This window comes from Sycon ciliatum, chromosome 6 (assembly GCF_964019385.1).
Source record: "Sycon ciliatum chromosome 6, ocSycCili1.1, whole genome shotgun sequence".
Classification (NCBI taxonomy): Eukaryota; Metazoa; Porifera; class Calcarea; order Leucosolenida; family Sycettidae; genus Sycon; species Sycon ciliatum.
The window spans coordinates 14,156,206-14,172,124 of record NC_088648.1 but is presented as its reverse complement, the minus strand read 5'-3'; the positions used below and the strand labels follow the sequence as shown (position 1 = coordinate 14,172,124).

Sequence of the window (15,919 nt, the reverse complement as noted above, 5' to 3'; positions counted from 1 at the left end):
GTGTGTACCGAATTCGCAAAGTACAGGACGTAAGTCCGGATGGAAGTGCAGCTTTTCTGGTCAAAGGTGGCGGAAGGAATAGATATGAGCAGGCTTAAAAGGCCACACTACGTGAAAATCAGTTAAATCACAGTACAAATGTTCGTGCATATTTCAGTACAAGTCCGCCTGCAACCACATTGCACTTTTCGGTCTGCATAGATTACGTTTTCAGTCGACCAGCATGTGACGTTGTCATACTAAAGCTTGTACCACTCACTGGAAAAGACCGGGAAATTCAAGAACAAATTTTATGAAGCAGATTTCACCTGGCCCTGTTGTCGTTGCAAACATTGCGTCTGGAGTAGTTTGCTCTGTTTTGTGCTCGTGTCAGTTATCCTTGCAACTCAGAACGATTCTCGGAAAAGTAGGTGTCACTGTGTATGTATCCGTGCGTGTGTGTTTATAAATTATGCGTGTATGCGCGTGTGTGTGCGTGTGTGTGTACATGCGTGTGCGTGCGTGTGAGTGTGTGTGCGTGCGTGTTTCAAGTCTTCACTCTAACGAGGGCCCTACAGTCCAATAAGACAATGTTTTTATTTGTTTTTTAAGGAGTCGGCGTGGAGAAAGCAATTTTTTAGTGCAATTAAGGGGCCGTCCAAGGTTACCAATAATATTTTCAAAACGAAATGTTTTCGTTTGTGGGTGGGTGGGTTTGATGGAGTTTCGTTTTGAAAATAATTATTGAATGCTGATGGAGAATGCCCAGTTACTTCTGGGTGTCGAAAATTGACATCAATATTTTATTGGAATTCGTTTTACCTGCAGTAAAGGTGGGTGGGTGGGTGGGGGCTGAAAAATACTAAAACTTTTCGTTTTGTAAAAACAATCGGTAACCCCGGACGGCCCCTAAGAGTATAATAGATGCAGACATGGCCAGACAACAACGAGTTCATGGAATTTTTAAGAATTTTTATGTTATTCAAAATCGATTTTCGTGTTCCGCTCATCAGTGAATAGTATCGGAACTGAGTGTACTGTGTACAACAAAAATAGAACATTTTATAACAGCATAATTAAAAGTGTGAACAAAAAAGGAAGTGCTACAGCATTACATAATAGGTGTCAAGCATAGTGCTAACATATATAACTGAGTGCAGACTGCAGGCACAAAGCATGAGATGATACAGTGCAACATGACACAACATTTACATCTGCCACACACATAGGCATAGATTGTCAAGAAGAACAGCGGACGACTCCCATGAAACCAGGGTGGGTGGGCGGGCAACTTCAACTACCACGAGGAAAAACAAAGACCACGATGGCAGGTTCAACGGAGTTGCGCAGAATAAGAGCAAATGCACGAAAATATTTGTGAGTGAAAAATACGTTTTTTGCACTCTTTCGCTACGCTCAGCCGTGAAAAAACAAAACTTTTCACTCACAAAGCGACTGTTCAGTACACGGGGTAGTGGTCTACCAGAGCAATCACACTCACGATGTAAAGGATAATGAGGCCGATAGGAGAGCAGCACACATAGATTTGGACAAGGAAAACGAGCAGTGTGGCGCATGGCGCCAGTGTGCCAAAGTCTGCGTGAGATTGCACATGCTCATACATTCAAAAGAGACTTAAAGCGTCATTTCTCTCAGTACTGTTACGACATTGCTGGGATCCCTGGATTTTAAACTGTGTTTTTATTTCTTTTTCCCGTCGCGTGTGCATGTGCTGCTGTTGTCTGGCGCACTCCTGCACGTACTTCTCTGACATCCGATGCTTCATATTTTTATTTTTCCCGTCGCATGTGCATGTGCTGCTGTTGTCCAGTGCACCCTGCAAGTACGGCTGACATGCCAGGCTTCCTGTTTTTGTTTATTTGTTTTCTGACGTTTTCTGCTGGCTGAGCTCCTTGCTCTGTGTTTGGTCCGGAGACACCCCCTGATTTAGGTACCATTACCTTTGGGTTATCCGTCATAATAATAATAATAATAATAATAATAATAATAATCTGATAAAAACATTATCTTTTTCTGGAGGTCATTAACTAGCAATTGCCTGCAACTACTTGAAGCGGAAACTGTGGTTCATCGGCGAACAGTGAAACATTAGGGACAGACATCGGTAGATCATTGACGGTTTTTTTGACGTTTTTAAATATGTTTTTTCTGTTATCTATTTCTTATTGGACTCGGGCCCTCGTGAGAATGAAGACTTTAAACACAAATACAGATACACACACACACACAAACACGCACGGACACATACCTACTTTTCCATGCATACACACACATGAATGCACAACTACTTGTACACGCACACACAGGCACACTCGTACACGCACGCACGCACACACACGTCATTATGTTTCGTTATTTGAAAAAAAACGTTATCGCTAGATGTCTGTGTAAAGATGCGCATACAGATGGTTGACCAGGTAGCCATCGTTAAACTTTCTGCACGTAATCATGCCAAAATTACAAAAAACGTTAAACTTTTTGGTCGTCACACTTTCCGGTTTTACAGTACAGTATACAGTACAGTGAAGCCTGGTTTGTGCGACCACCCCACGGTGCAAGCAAAAGCGATCGTTAAAGCCAGGTGGTCTTTAGAACCAGGTCCACAGTGTTTGTGTAGAACTGTCGGTGCATGGAAAAACGGTCGTTAAGAGCAGGTGTACGAAGTTGAGTGAGAAGGAGAGCTCTGTGCCAGAACTTTACAGCCTAGAGAGCGTGTGTGGGCAGGCGTGTGTTTACCGCCATATTGCCAGGTGTGTCTTTACCACCATATTTATCAACCATAAGTTAAGAGCAGGTGGTCGCTAAACCCAGAGGTCGCTCACACCAGGTTTTACTTTACTACCAACACATATCCGACTGTGATCATCATTGGAATTTCCAAACAAGATGCAAAACAAATACGCATGAAACCACAGGGATGGTCATTAAAAACATAGACTTGCTGAGATTGACAGTGCAGGCTCCGTTGCACAATGACATACATTGATCACTGGTACACACGCACACACATACACACACGCGCGCGCGCACGCACACACACACACACATACACACACGCACACACACACACGCACACACACGCACACACACACACACACGCACACATACACACATACACACACAAACACACACACACATACACACATACACGCACACACACACACACGCACGCACGCATGCACGCACGCACACACACACACACACACACACACACACGAACACACAAACACACACACACATACAAACACACACACAAACACACACACACACATCAGCATACTGTAAATACAGTGCTCAGATGCGGACGTCGGATTGATCCGATCAAACACAGAACAAAAGAAAACAAAAACAAAAAACAGAAACAACCGATCAAGATAAGAGTTCAGACAAAACTCGTGTTCATATTTTTAAGAATGTCAAATAAAAACAAATGAAAAGCAACAGAGCTAGAGACGCAAAGAACATGTGGAGAATGAGCTACTCTTGGCGTAGAAAATAACCTTCGTTTCAATTTACAATGTCACATATGAAACTGAACTTGTCTGCACTGCCGGTCAATACTAATATTGGCCCTATTCCAAGTATTTGGACAAGTACTTGGCTTGATTCAGTCGCTTGTCCACTGTCCGTAGTCTAAACATTAGCCTGTGTGCAGACGCAAGCGCAAACACACACAAACACACACACAAACACACACACACACACACATACACATACACACACACACAAGGCAAAAGCCATAGCATTACACAACGTATGAGAAAAAGGCTACATGTATCCCTGGGTTGTGTGGCTAGCGAGCCGTACAGGGGCACATATTAGAAGTACATGTACACCAAATTCTATTTTTAAAGATTAGGGCCACGCATAGTTTTAAAATTCCATGTTTCGCGTCGACCATTTTCTGGAAAAGGCACGCGGGCGGGCGGAAAAAAAACAAAAACAGTCGAAAAACAAGACCCAATTCTATGTGTACTGAGCCATGGTGCAGACAGAATATCACTGCTAAACTGTCCCTTAAGTACAAAATGGCAAAATGTCGCCACAGGAGAGCTTGCAGAGGGGGCTGGAGTGATACAATAATAGCAAAAGACTCCATGGATGGCTCCTTCAGAACTTTGACATGGGTCGAGTGGAGTTCCACTCCTTCACGATAGTGGAAAATCTCGAAGTCCTTGACACCTGGAATCGCCGCTCGCTTGGTGTGCAGGCCCTAGCGGCTTGGAAAAATGGATACTTTCATCGCTCGCACCTTCTAACTTACCATCGTCTGGAATGCAAGATTGATAATCTCTGATCTCAGTGATCTGCCATACTGGCTAGAGAATGTTCGCCAGAATGGCCATCGATTGACTCGTTTCGGTTATTTTGTTATTGCCAACGATTCGAAAAGGTACGCAGGCGGTGAAGCGAAACATAGAAATAACTTGGTGTGGCCTTATGTCTGCCTTCAAGCCATACGTGTACATTTTCTCAAGCTCAGTGACCGCAGTACCATTGCACACCCCCGCCCCCTTCCCCTTTCCTACACTTCAATGAGTTCTCTGTTTCATCTCCAAATGTTTTATGTATTCAACTTCTCTGACTTATCCAAAATCTTTGTTACATCTCTCTATTCTCTCTGACTTCTCTTACTTTTTAATTCGTTTTTGTTGGCAAGTATGCATCATTCCCAATGAACATCTTCCAAACTACCATCACATAGTGATATGTCTAAGGCTCATGAAGTTGAATGGGGAAAGAAAGACTGAAGAAAGTATTGACTTGCGCCGCCAGGATTCGAACCAGGAACCCTCGTTTATGGACAACATTGCTCGACCACTAATGGGCCATTCACACTACGCCTGTTTTCGTCCGGATAGCCATGACAACATGGAACGTGGCGGGAAAATCGCACCCCTGATACGAAAATGTAGACGACGTATCCAGACCATGTACCGAGGTTTGTTCTGTCGTTCCCAGCAGTTTGTGTCCAAAAGAAGCTGTACACACAGCTGTATGAGCAGCGTGTGCGTGCCTGTGTGAATGCACCAGCATGAAAATGACGTCTGCCAGTACGTCGTATTCCAAAACGTGACGCGTATCGTAACGTAGTATAAATAGCCTATAAGCTCTGGTGCCGTGGCGAGCCCAGCAGCGACTGTTCACAACTTCCCTCGGACTCACTGAAGAGACTTCGAAATGCATTTGCACTAGTGTGTTTCAAAGTACTGGTGAAGCGTGTATGTAGCGAATCTTTCGGAACTATTTATGCATTTGCACTATGTTTGAGAGACTAAATTCAGCCAATTAAGCAATTCCGCGCATTCCCTTCTTTCGTGAAAGGATACGGCAGTTTCTTGACGAATTTGTGCTCCCATGTGGTTTGGCTGCCGTTCTTAAGTCACAAGATTGTCTTTGAGGTGGCCGGGCCCAAAGTCAACCCTGGGTTGTCATGGTTGGGTGCTCATAGTTTTCTTGACCAGCATGGATATTGCTTCGAACAGAATCAGTCTCTACAGGGATCAAATTGCACATGAAATTTCTGTTACCTCTGAAGCCTTGTTTAGCCTTCGAATTCTACATAGTCATTAATGAATATTGCTAACAACCGCTGAAAACTAGTGCTCAAAGTGTGCCAAAGATGTAAACCCCGTGTTATTCCAATCCCAATGGAGCTACTGCAATTTCCGCTACACATGGCAAAGTGCGTGCATGTGTATACGCTAGTATGTGCGCATGTGTTTGTGTCTGTATTTTGGTGCTGTGTGCTGAAACCGTACGCAACTATTGAAATCTCTTTAAAAGTGCATTCTTACCGTCTTCTTGCAGACTTGCATGCATACAGCATATACAGCCCCGGGAACGACTTCATTCTTCTGCATTGGCGATAGTGAAGACGCACGAATAGCTCCAGCAGCTGTCATGTTCAGGACATAAGCAGTTCTCTCCTCCAATAAAAAGGCATTGCGATACCCTGCCTGAGGGGACTTATTCAGCAACTGCCTCAGGACAGACTTCAGACAGGGAACCTCGGAGGCTTTTGGCAGGCGGCGACCAACGGATAAGCAGGTTTCAAGATGGTCGGTGTAGGTTGAGCTGCGTGAGTTTGAACCGACTGCTTGTACATTGAAATAGGCATTCGTTACTAAGCACCGGTTCACTGCAAGCACAACATGGGACAGACAATGACACAAACGTGTTGTGTGTCTGTGTGTAAGCAATTCATAGACCAAGATGAGGGGTGGGTGGTGGGTGGTGGTCGTGGTGGTGGTGCTGGCGCTAGTGGTGCTGGTGATACTAGTGCTGGTGTTCGTGCTGGTCGACACGACGTGTTTATTACAAAAATCAGAATGTGAGAACAACAATGGTCCGAGAACTCAAAGCATTCAAATATTACGAAAGGAAAAGTGTCAGCACCGACGCAATCCACACAGTCAAGTAATCCAATTTAGTAACCAAACGTTTTCGTTCCCTTCTCATCATGGGTAAGTACAGGAAATAATGGAAAAATGTCAAAATACAGCAACTTATAAGAGCTACAGCAAAAGCAAAGATCGAGAACCTCACGCTATACGTATGGAAAAAATAAAATTCAGCAGAACAGGTCAAAAACAGGGTGAAGGTGAAGAAATGGCTAAAACATAATGAAAACATCAGTGAGGAGAAGCACTCCTGACACTTTCACGAGGATTAGCGCCAAACAACTGAAGTGACAAAACATTTTCCTTCTGAACACATAGTTCAGGGGACAACTTCCGAATATAATATTATAACGCTTCCAAAACACACTTGACTGTGTGGATTGCGTCGGTGCTGACACCTTTTCTGTCAAAAATGTATACGCCTCCAATTTTTTCCTTACATTCAAATATTAGAAAGGAAAGGGACATATGGATACGAGTTAAGAGTAACTCTCCATCACTGGATACTATATACAGTCAGAAAGTGCAATAACTAGGCACAAAACTGACAGAGTACTGAGACATTCAATGTCCTGACACCTAGCTTCACCACATCTTCGTAGCTCGTAGCTCGTATCCATATGTCCTTTTCCTTTCTACATTTATTTATGGCTCAACATCCGAGTTTCAAATTCAAATATTAGTTAGTGTTAGTGTTTTAATGCTGGCGCTGGTGCTGGTTCTGGTGCTGGTGCTAATATAATGGACATACCGGTGCCTTGTACTTGTAGAGTGCTGGTGTTTACAGTGCTGGCCACCACACACGCGGTGCGCTACCAAGTATCGGTCATTAGACTGGTTAGTCTCATACATGTACATGTACAGCCATAATTATCATATTGGTGGTGAATATTCACTATGAGATGACAATCTAAAAACTTTTTAGATTGTCATCTCATTATTATTTATTATTATAGGCTTTTCCGCGTTGGCATCGCCAAGCAAGCTTGGCTAGCCTTCGCATAAGCTGCTCCACAATGAGACGAAACAATGAATGTATGTATACACGATCTAGGACAGAACGAAGGTTGAGGATATTTTTGAAGAAAGCTGCAAGTTGTGTTGAGGAACACAAAGTTACAAACTCTACGAAAGTAAACTGCAAGAAATGTTTTGGGGTTGATCTCATGATTATTGTAGTCACAGGTTGTGTTAGTAGCATTCAAGGTTGTGTTTTCACAGGTATATTGTTTACATTCCTATTCTTTTACAGGATAATATTTTCACAAAATATGTTGGTCAATGAGTTATGTTATGGTACACCGTACGGCCATGCAGCTGCCACAGGTAGAAGCAGTATTAGGCTTTGATGTATGCTTTTATCACATTGCTGCATAGGTCTTTCCAGTCTTGTCGTGACTGGGAGATGGCATGGAGGTTCTCAAGTTCCTCGCGTTTCTTGAGCGACCCCCCGATACGCTGCAGGTCCTGGTGCAGACTCAGTGGCAGAGTGGTACGTGGCCGGCCCCGCCAGGTGGCAGCGGAACTTGGGTTTTCGAAGTATGCTGCCATCATAACGCGTGCTGGTACATCGTCGTTTAGTCTCAGGACATGGCCAAAGAGCCGCCACCTCGCTCTCACAATGTCATCTCATAGTGAATATTAATAATAACACCCGCCGCTCAGACATGCATGTGTGGCCATACAGTACGATTTTGCTACTTACATTTCCTGCACTGCTGCTCTATTCCGTAGGGATTATTGAAGTCTGGCGTGGTAAGGCTCCATCCCAACAAAGCATTGCAAGCTAGATATCCACGAGGTGTGTACCCATCATCACATGTGGGCAGCACAGTACGGCCTGCTGGTCCAGCAGGTATGACACCATTAGCAATACTTGTTTTCGAGCACCGGAGATCTGCGGACACCAGGGTAAAAGGAAAATCTGACTCAGCAGAAGACCCAACACCTGCAGTAGTATCCACAACGATATGCACAATTAGTCTGCCCATACAAGACACACAAATGTAAAAACAAATTCACGGTTCCCGTCAGACTCGGGTAGAGACCGAGTTTTTTGCGTCCGTAGCAACGCCATCACCCTTCAAGGATCAAGGCGCAGATGCAGCTCCTAAAGCGGTGGGAGGTGAGTAGATCAAGTGTAGTAATCATAATAACGTGAAAATCGATTTTGGATAATATTTGTTTCTAATTCCTTTTTTAAAATCCGTTGTTGTTTGGCCATGTCTGCATCAATTATATTCTTTATTGCACTTACAAAATTGCTTTCATGCCAACAATGCAACAGATACGCCACTTACGATCAGAACACAAGCCCTCCGTTCGTTCCCAGCCGTTCGCTGTACATTGTACCTTCCTCGTCGAGTGGTGACCCTCATCACATGTGGCAGTGGCCGACAGATCCACAAATGTAGCAAGCAGATTGCCATTTTCCACTCTCATTTCAGGGCACTCATCTGATAAACGAGCACAAGGAAAAATCGTGAATTAAGGCCTATGTAGGGAACAGCATGTATCAATACTATCATGAACAAGGAACCTCCAAAAATCAAGCGATTTATAAAAATAATATTTCTGTAGAACCATCAGAAAACCAGGGATTTGTAATATGTGCTAGTACATGTATCTTGAGAACCATTAGAAATCTTGAGATTTTTCAAATGCGTAAACATGAGATCTCTAATGATGTAGCAGGTAGTTTCTCATTGTTTCTCGATGACTGCAATACTCAAGTGATGGCAACATTACATTATTATCTTCTTCTTTTCTTCTTTTTCTTCTTTTTCTTCTTTTTATACTATGTGCTCATCCCTACAAAGTAATGGGGTAATGAAAGAGACAAAATACAAAGACAAGAAAGGAGTAGTAGGTGCTACAAGAGCTGTGCAGGTCAGGCGCAGCGCACTTCTCCGACCATTCCCGTCTCGGAATCAACATGGACTGTGCGGGACAAGTCTCCTCTCATCTTTGCTGTGGTTGAAATTCTCTGTCACCAACACCACAGAGGTTATCTCTGCGGAGAGCACAATCAGTGGGAAGCTGGCAACTTCTCTGGTAGCCACAGTACGCCCTCCGTCTTTTCATGATGTTTTAAGTTTCTCCTACATGTAAATATGCATGTACCTGCTTTCAAATATTTTCTGAATTTTTGTCTAATGCAGCGAATGCCGAATTGCGCTTGTCTAATATGCGTGTGCCTCTTTAAACGGTTCAAATGACTTCCGCTTGTTGCACGAGAGAAATGCCTGTCTATTTTCCGAAACAGTGCAACAACTTGATAATATGGGGATAGACAGCAGCTTTCAGCCTACTATGATCAACGAAATGATTCGAACTAGGTGTGAATGAGGTCGGCCAGACAGCACGTGTAGCTACAATGTATGAGAAGAAACCACCCTGAATCACCGCTGCCATAAATAGCTGTGAAAACTAGCAGAGAAACACTTGATGGAGAGACAATTGACTTACATCGAATGCACTTGTAACTGCCCTTGCTGTTAACACATTCAGTGCCCTCTGGGCAAGGTGCATCCGTGAATTTGCATTCATTCCAATCTGAGCACAGGAAATGCAGTGAAGAGAGAGAACGAGAGAGAGGGAGAGGGAGAGGCAGAGGGAGAGAGAGAGAGAGACAATGACTCACACTGTTTGTATTTAACGCAATAAATAGAGTAAGCTGCGCACTCAGTACAAACACCATCAGCAAAACTATTGCGTTAATTACCTTCCTATCTCCACGTACACTTTTTGTATTGTTTATTTTATTTTATTCCCGTAGCTATGCAGAAGACGTTACTTCAGTAACGTCTGGCGCTAGCCAGGGTCCACACAGTTTTAATTTGGTGTTTGTTTGTTTGTTTGTTTGTTTGTTTGTTTGTTTATTTGTTTGTTTGTTTGTTTGTGTCACGCCTCGCGTTATCCCGTATCTGTCCCGTACTGTACCGTACCAGCAAAGACAGCTGACCACAATATTTTTGTTTGTTTGTGCCATCGATATGCCTAGCGCTATCCCGTACCTGTCCCGTACCATCAAGAGTACGGTACCATCAAGAGAATGAGTATATATGCGAAGTGTATCGGGGGAATGCATTCAGTGCAGTAACATTTTCTGTGGGTTTGTGTGCGAGGCCGAGATCCCACTAGCAGGCTGGCTGGGCCGCCTGTCGACCAGCCCGGGAATCGCATGTAGGCCGATAGCATAATCATTATAACGTATATACAGTCATTTAGATCTATAGCAGGGAGTCATATTATGTAAACGACTCCCTGCTGTATGGGGAGATTTTCTGAAGAAAAAAACGAAGTAGGGAGACGAGTAAATGCAATCAGAATGGATGTTAGTTGCCGTCAGTATAATAATAATAAGAAGAAGAAGAAGAAGAAGAAGAACGCCCGTGATCGGCAGAGTCAGCGCCGGTCCCAGGAAACGTCAGGACAGACATCCCGTCGACTCCAGAACGCTCGTGATCGGCAAAGTCAGCGCCGGTCCCATAGCTATGCAAAAGACGTTACTTGTACTTCAGTATCTCATTGAAACGTTTTTGCAATACGATGATGTAGCTAATCAAAGGAAAAAGCATTTCCATCAGTTCTAACAACATGCACGATGAGCTAGGCAACAAAGCATAGCGCAGGGCCCTGAGCTTCCAAGCTCTCTCGTTTACTACATCACCAGAAAGATTCTCCAAAATATAGGAGTTCCCTTGAAACACGATCTTTCGCACTTTCAGGTGCGCTAGGTGAAACACGAACTTTCACATCTTTCCATCCTAAACGCAGTAGGAACATGAATGGCGGATTCGGATCCGAATAGTGATGACTGTAGGCCTTGTTATGTGACATTTTCAGAACCATGCAGGGCTTTTGAGGGGAAATCTTTGAATGCTTCTCCTCTAGAATCTCCATACCAACATGCACGAGAATTTCCACCAGAGCAAGTAGCCAATTCGGCCGGCTTTCTGCAAGCAGTGTCTACATAGGGCTGTTAAATGCAAACAATAGGAGGACAGAGAAAGTGTTTTAGAAAAACACTTTCTCTGTCCTCCTATTGTTTGAACCAGCTCTACCACTTGGTATTGAGCACTCTCTTGGACAGCCTGGAACCTCTCTGTTTTATAGGGCTGTTAAATGTATGATTCAGGAATGTAGGAGATCTGAACGTCATGCCTACATGCATTACGTATGCTAACCCCATCCCAAAGCGCACTGTGCCTTCTTTGTTTCTAGTTAGACTTGCATTGAAAACGGAGGTCAAAGAAGAAATTAATCTCGTTACAATAAAGAAAGGTAAAGGACAAAACGTTACGAGTTATGACAAACTGTCCACCAACGTAACCAGATCTTATACAGTCAGCAAGTGCGACAAAATGGCACAAAACTGACAAGGAGTACTGAGACATTTTACTGACTGTATAAGGTCTGGTTACGTTGGTGGACAGTTTGTCATAACTCGTAACGTTTTGTCCTTTACCTTTGTTTATCGTAACTATATTGGCTCACCATCCGAGTTCTAATCTCGTTACATCAGTAATAATCGGTTACATCACATACTTGTACATGTACTTGCCAGAAGAGAACTCGGCCCTTAAAATACCGTTTGAGATACACTTGAATTGAAATTGTGATTTGAAACACAAACACTGCTAACTCCTAGGTATATAGTGTACGTACCTTTTGCACAAATGAAGGCGTGCGTTGTTTGATTGGTCTCTACAATGGTGTCATTGGTCCCAATATCAATAACACGCATTGAGTTGTGTTTTTCTTTTACCCATACGTGGCGTATTCCTTGCTTTTGAAGACCGGATAGCTGGTCCTAGATTTCAGGGAGCAAATAATGTTAACACAAACACACATGAAACCCTACGTAAGAAAACTTGAAAACCTAATAGTGCCTCTGCGCGCGCACACACACACACACACACACACACACACACACACACACACACACACACGCACACACTCAGTGCGGAAGCAGAGCAGTAACACACGAGCCACAGAGTTGTCTGAAGATTGCCATCTGGCATGAAACTTTTAGTCACACCAATCCAGACGCGTGGTACTCTGCGACTCGTGTGTCATTCGAAAGCATTTTAAAACCATACTGAAGATCCGTATAGTCAAGTATAATTTGGCACATACAAAATACCACCTACTTCAAGTACACACACCTACCGTGTAGCAGGCAGACCTAAGCAGCCGACGATGATCCCTCATCCGGAGAACATCAATCTGTTGCTCTTTGCAGGCCTCTCGGGCAGCGCGGAACTCGATCGGCTGGCTGGTGATGCTTACGTTGAACCCCCGGCAGTAAAACGTCGAACCTTAACAGTGAGCAACAATTCACAGTACACGTTTACTTTCAGTGGTATGAATCGAAGCTAGTACATGTTGGTTGGTTGGTTGGTATATTTTATTTTACTTCGCCAGAAGGAACAGGCATTGCTGCCTTCTTGCCTGGACAAGTGGATTGTCCAAGCTCTCACAAAAAGACGAAGAAAGGAAAGAATATTACATGAGAGTGTGAAGCATGCAATCTTATAAGAGAAAATTCCATGAGAGAGTGACGCATGTACATGCGAAACTTGAGGCAAGAAAAAAGGAATGCTTGCCGTGTACAGTCAAAATTATGAGATTTACATGTACATGTATGGATGGGATGCAGATCTTATGCTGCACTGCAAATATGATTCCGCAGAAACTAAAAAAATTGCGGTTGCAGTTTGTCAAAAGTGTTGCTTGTCGTCCATAGCCTGGCAGAGAATGATACTGTGACTGGTGCTTGATAGTAGCCAAGAAATATAGTCATGTACCGACTCTCTTTGCACACCGGTGTCCTGGCCATATTTGGGGCTAACGAGGATTTTTTGCATGTTACCGATTGATGCTTTTGAATGCACTATGGCAGATTAGTCAAAAAGAGATACCACAGCAGCCACCGCTGAAACTATAGGTTAACACCGACCGAGACCCCAGCATCTGCAATAGTAATGTGCTGCTACACAAGAAGGTACTCCAGTTCACGCCATCGCTCAGCTAACGTGTGATCCAATCCTGCATGAGTTACGGGTACATAGACTAGACCTTTGCGGATTATGCGGGCAGAAAAATTGCAGAATTCGGTACTTTTTCTGGTAAGTTTCATGCATGTTTGGTATGTGGATAAAGAAATGGAGCAGAATTCGAGGAATTGTCCGCCATAAGGTTTGTATGGTTCTGCCAATTTCACTGCTTTTCGAGCCGAATATGCCACCTTTTCGAGCATTATCCGCCAATGCCTAACATGGACACTTTTGCCCCGTGATCTGGCAGAGGTATAGGGTCAGAAAGGATGTCCACTGAGCGGGTTGGAAGTATTTTGGTTGAATGATTGAAATGGGAATGGGGTAAACTTCAAACTCAAGGTAAACAGTCAGGGGAAGTGAACTGCCTGAAAAGAGAAAAAAATGCCAAATCCACTGGGACTCGAACCCGGGACCTTGCTTTGTCATGAGCAGTGCTCTAACCAACTGAGCTATGGGACCAGGCCAAACCTAGAAGGGCTCGAGTCCTGGTGGGTCTGGCATTTTTCTCTCTTTTCCGGCAGTTCACTTCCCCTGACTGGTTGAATGATGCAAGTGCTAATATGAGCATGTTGTCTGGTGCAAGTGTATGGGTGTTGGTCAGTCCTAGTACCAATGTACCAGCTGGCACCAGTACGCAAACGCTTATGGAACATGGTTACGTTCGCTGGGTGGAAGGACATCATTCCTTCCTGTCTTCTTCCTGCCTGTTTTCACTTGCCCATGGTTTTCATCATGCTGCATTACTTTCTACTCTTCACTCATGCCACTGCAACTGTACATGTACATCATTCAATATGGTGAACACTAGGCACTGGCGGATAATGCTCGAAAAGGTGGCAGATTCTGCTCGAAAAGCAGTGAAATTGGCAGAACCATACAAAACCTTATGGCGGACAATTCCTCGAATTCTGCTCCATTTCTTGATCCACATACCAAACATGCATGAAACTTACCAGAAAAAGTACCGAATTCTGCCAATTTTTCTGCCGGCATTATCCGCAAACTTAGGCGCAAAGGCCTAGTGAACACCTTCATAGGCGACCAGCCTCTGGGTAATCCTATAGTAAGATAATATTTTTAGACTGGGTACACATGCACATTATGGTATAGATAGGTTTTGGTCCTATTGGAAGTCACACATTTGGTACCCCACGTTATTACCACACAAGCTGGCACTCATGACACGATTTTTTCTTTAGTTTTTGTTTTGTTCCCGCTTGTTTTGGCACCAATATTTTTTAATACCATGTAGCACGGTGTACTGTGGTCTTGATCTTTCCGAATATCAGTACAGTACTTCAGTACAATGCATATTCACTGGTTTGAGGGAAAGATGTAAACAGGAAACGTCTGAAGAAAAAATAACCTGTCACCACCAGAACAATGCATCTATCTCAACACGACTGCAAACTGTTAACCCTTACCGGATTTGAAACTCGGATGTTTAATCAACAACACAATTAATGATCAAGAGGGAGATCCTGATGATCGAAACAGCTGCTGTCTGAAGGAGCAGAGTACCAACTGAAGTATCGTTTTGCTGATGGTGTGCTGTGGCAACGTGTTGAGGTGTGGTGTGGTGTGGTGGTTGATAAGAAACAAAATTAATGTGAAAAGGAAGAGCCCATATAGATAGGATGTAGGACAATTTTTCTTCAGTCTTTTCCGTTTCAACTCCATCAAACTGACGATTATCATAACATATTTTAAGAAAAGAAGTCCTGAAGGGCCTGCTCACCTTGACATTCCGTCGGTAACAAACAACTGACAGCAGCGAAAGCGAGCAGGACTAGCGACGGAAGCATCGGCACGGACATGCACAAGTTACCACGCGACATGTTTGCCTGCATAGGACCAATGTCAATGAGTTAAGGACCACAGCCACACGAAAATACAACGGCACCCTTGAGTAAGATACTAAGACCAACAGTTACTACTATAACAGCCTCAGAACAACCTGATAAAAGCAGATCACCAGAATCAACTCAAGACTAGGTCCTCATCTGCCATCTAGCATGCCGGGTACAAACCCAAATGACCCGTGAGCAACTTACTAAATCAGTAGCACGTCGTGGATCTTTGAAACAGGAAGGAGAACACTCTTCGATGACAGCTGGAAGCGAGAGTCCTTAAGATGCCACCTCACGATGAAGCGAGAATATCTGCAATGGTTTTTGGTCCTCGCCAGTCTGTTATAACTTATATGCTTGGTTGGCGAGTGGAGGCCTTCACGCGGAGCCTTTGCTACAGACGCCAATTTTGTACTTCGCTTCGCGAGAAGGGCTCCCTTATACGGCTGGCTGGCTATGGTGCCCCGATGGACGCCTTGATCTCGGCGCAGCCTACACAGTATATGGATAGTGGGGCCAAACATGGTGTCGGTGTTGGACAATGGCTGCGTGACCCATCCTGTATAGAGGTTATGCGATAACGTCAAATCCGCCATATATA

General features: G+C 43.9%; 1 protein-coding gene across 1 annotated transcript; it reads right to left on the bottom strand.

The window, feature by feature from the left end:
- Positions 1 to 3,293: 3,293 nt before the first annotated feature.
- LOC135818848 (uncharacterized) lies at positions 3,294 to 15,608 on the bottom strand. Its single transcript, XM_065332062.1, has 9 exons — positions 15,523 to 15,608; positions 15,207 to 15,312; positions 12,579 to 12,727; positions 12,075 to 12,219; positions 9,873 to 9,959; positions 8,705 to 8,860; positions 8,110 to 8,301; positions 5,799 to 6,142; positions 3,294 to 3,645 (listed from the first exon to the last, which is right to left on the bottom strand). Exons 2-9 carry the CDS (start codon positions 15,304 to 15,306, stop codon positions 3,634 to 3,636), a joined length of 1,185 nt encoding a protein of 394 aa, XP_065188134.1. The 5' UTR covers positions 15,307 to 15,312; positions 15,523 to 15,608; the 3' UTR covers positions 3,294 to 3,633.
- Positions 15,609 to 15,919: the final 311 nt, after the last annotated feature.

Bases quoted from the DNA above. Each gene is read 5' to 3' on its own strand.
- LOC135818848 (XM_065332062.1), bottom strand. From the start codon at position 15,306: ATGTCGCGTGGTAACTTGTGCATGTCCGTGCCGATGCTTCCGTCGCTA. The intron at 12,220-12,578 runs GTAGGTGTGTGT...CCTGAAATCTAG, and splicing joins TTAGGTCTGCCTGCTACACG to GACCAGCTATCCGGTCTTCA. The intron at 9,960-12,074 runs GTACGTACACTA...TCCTGTGCTCAG, and splicing joins CGCCTTCATTTGTGCAAAAG to ATTGGAATGAATGCAAATTC.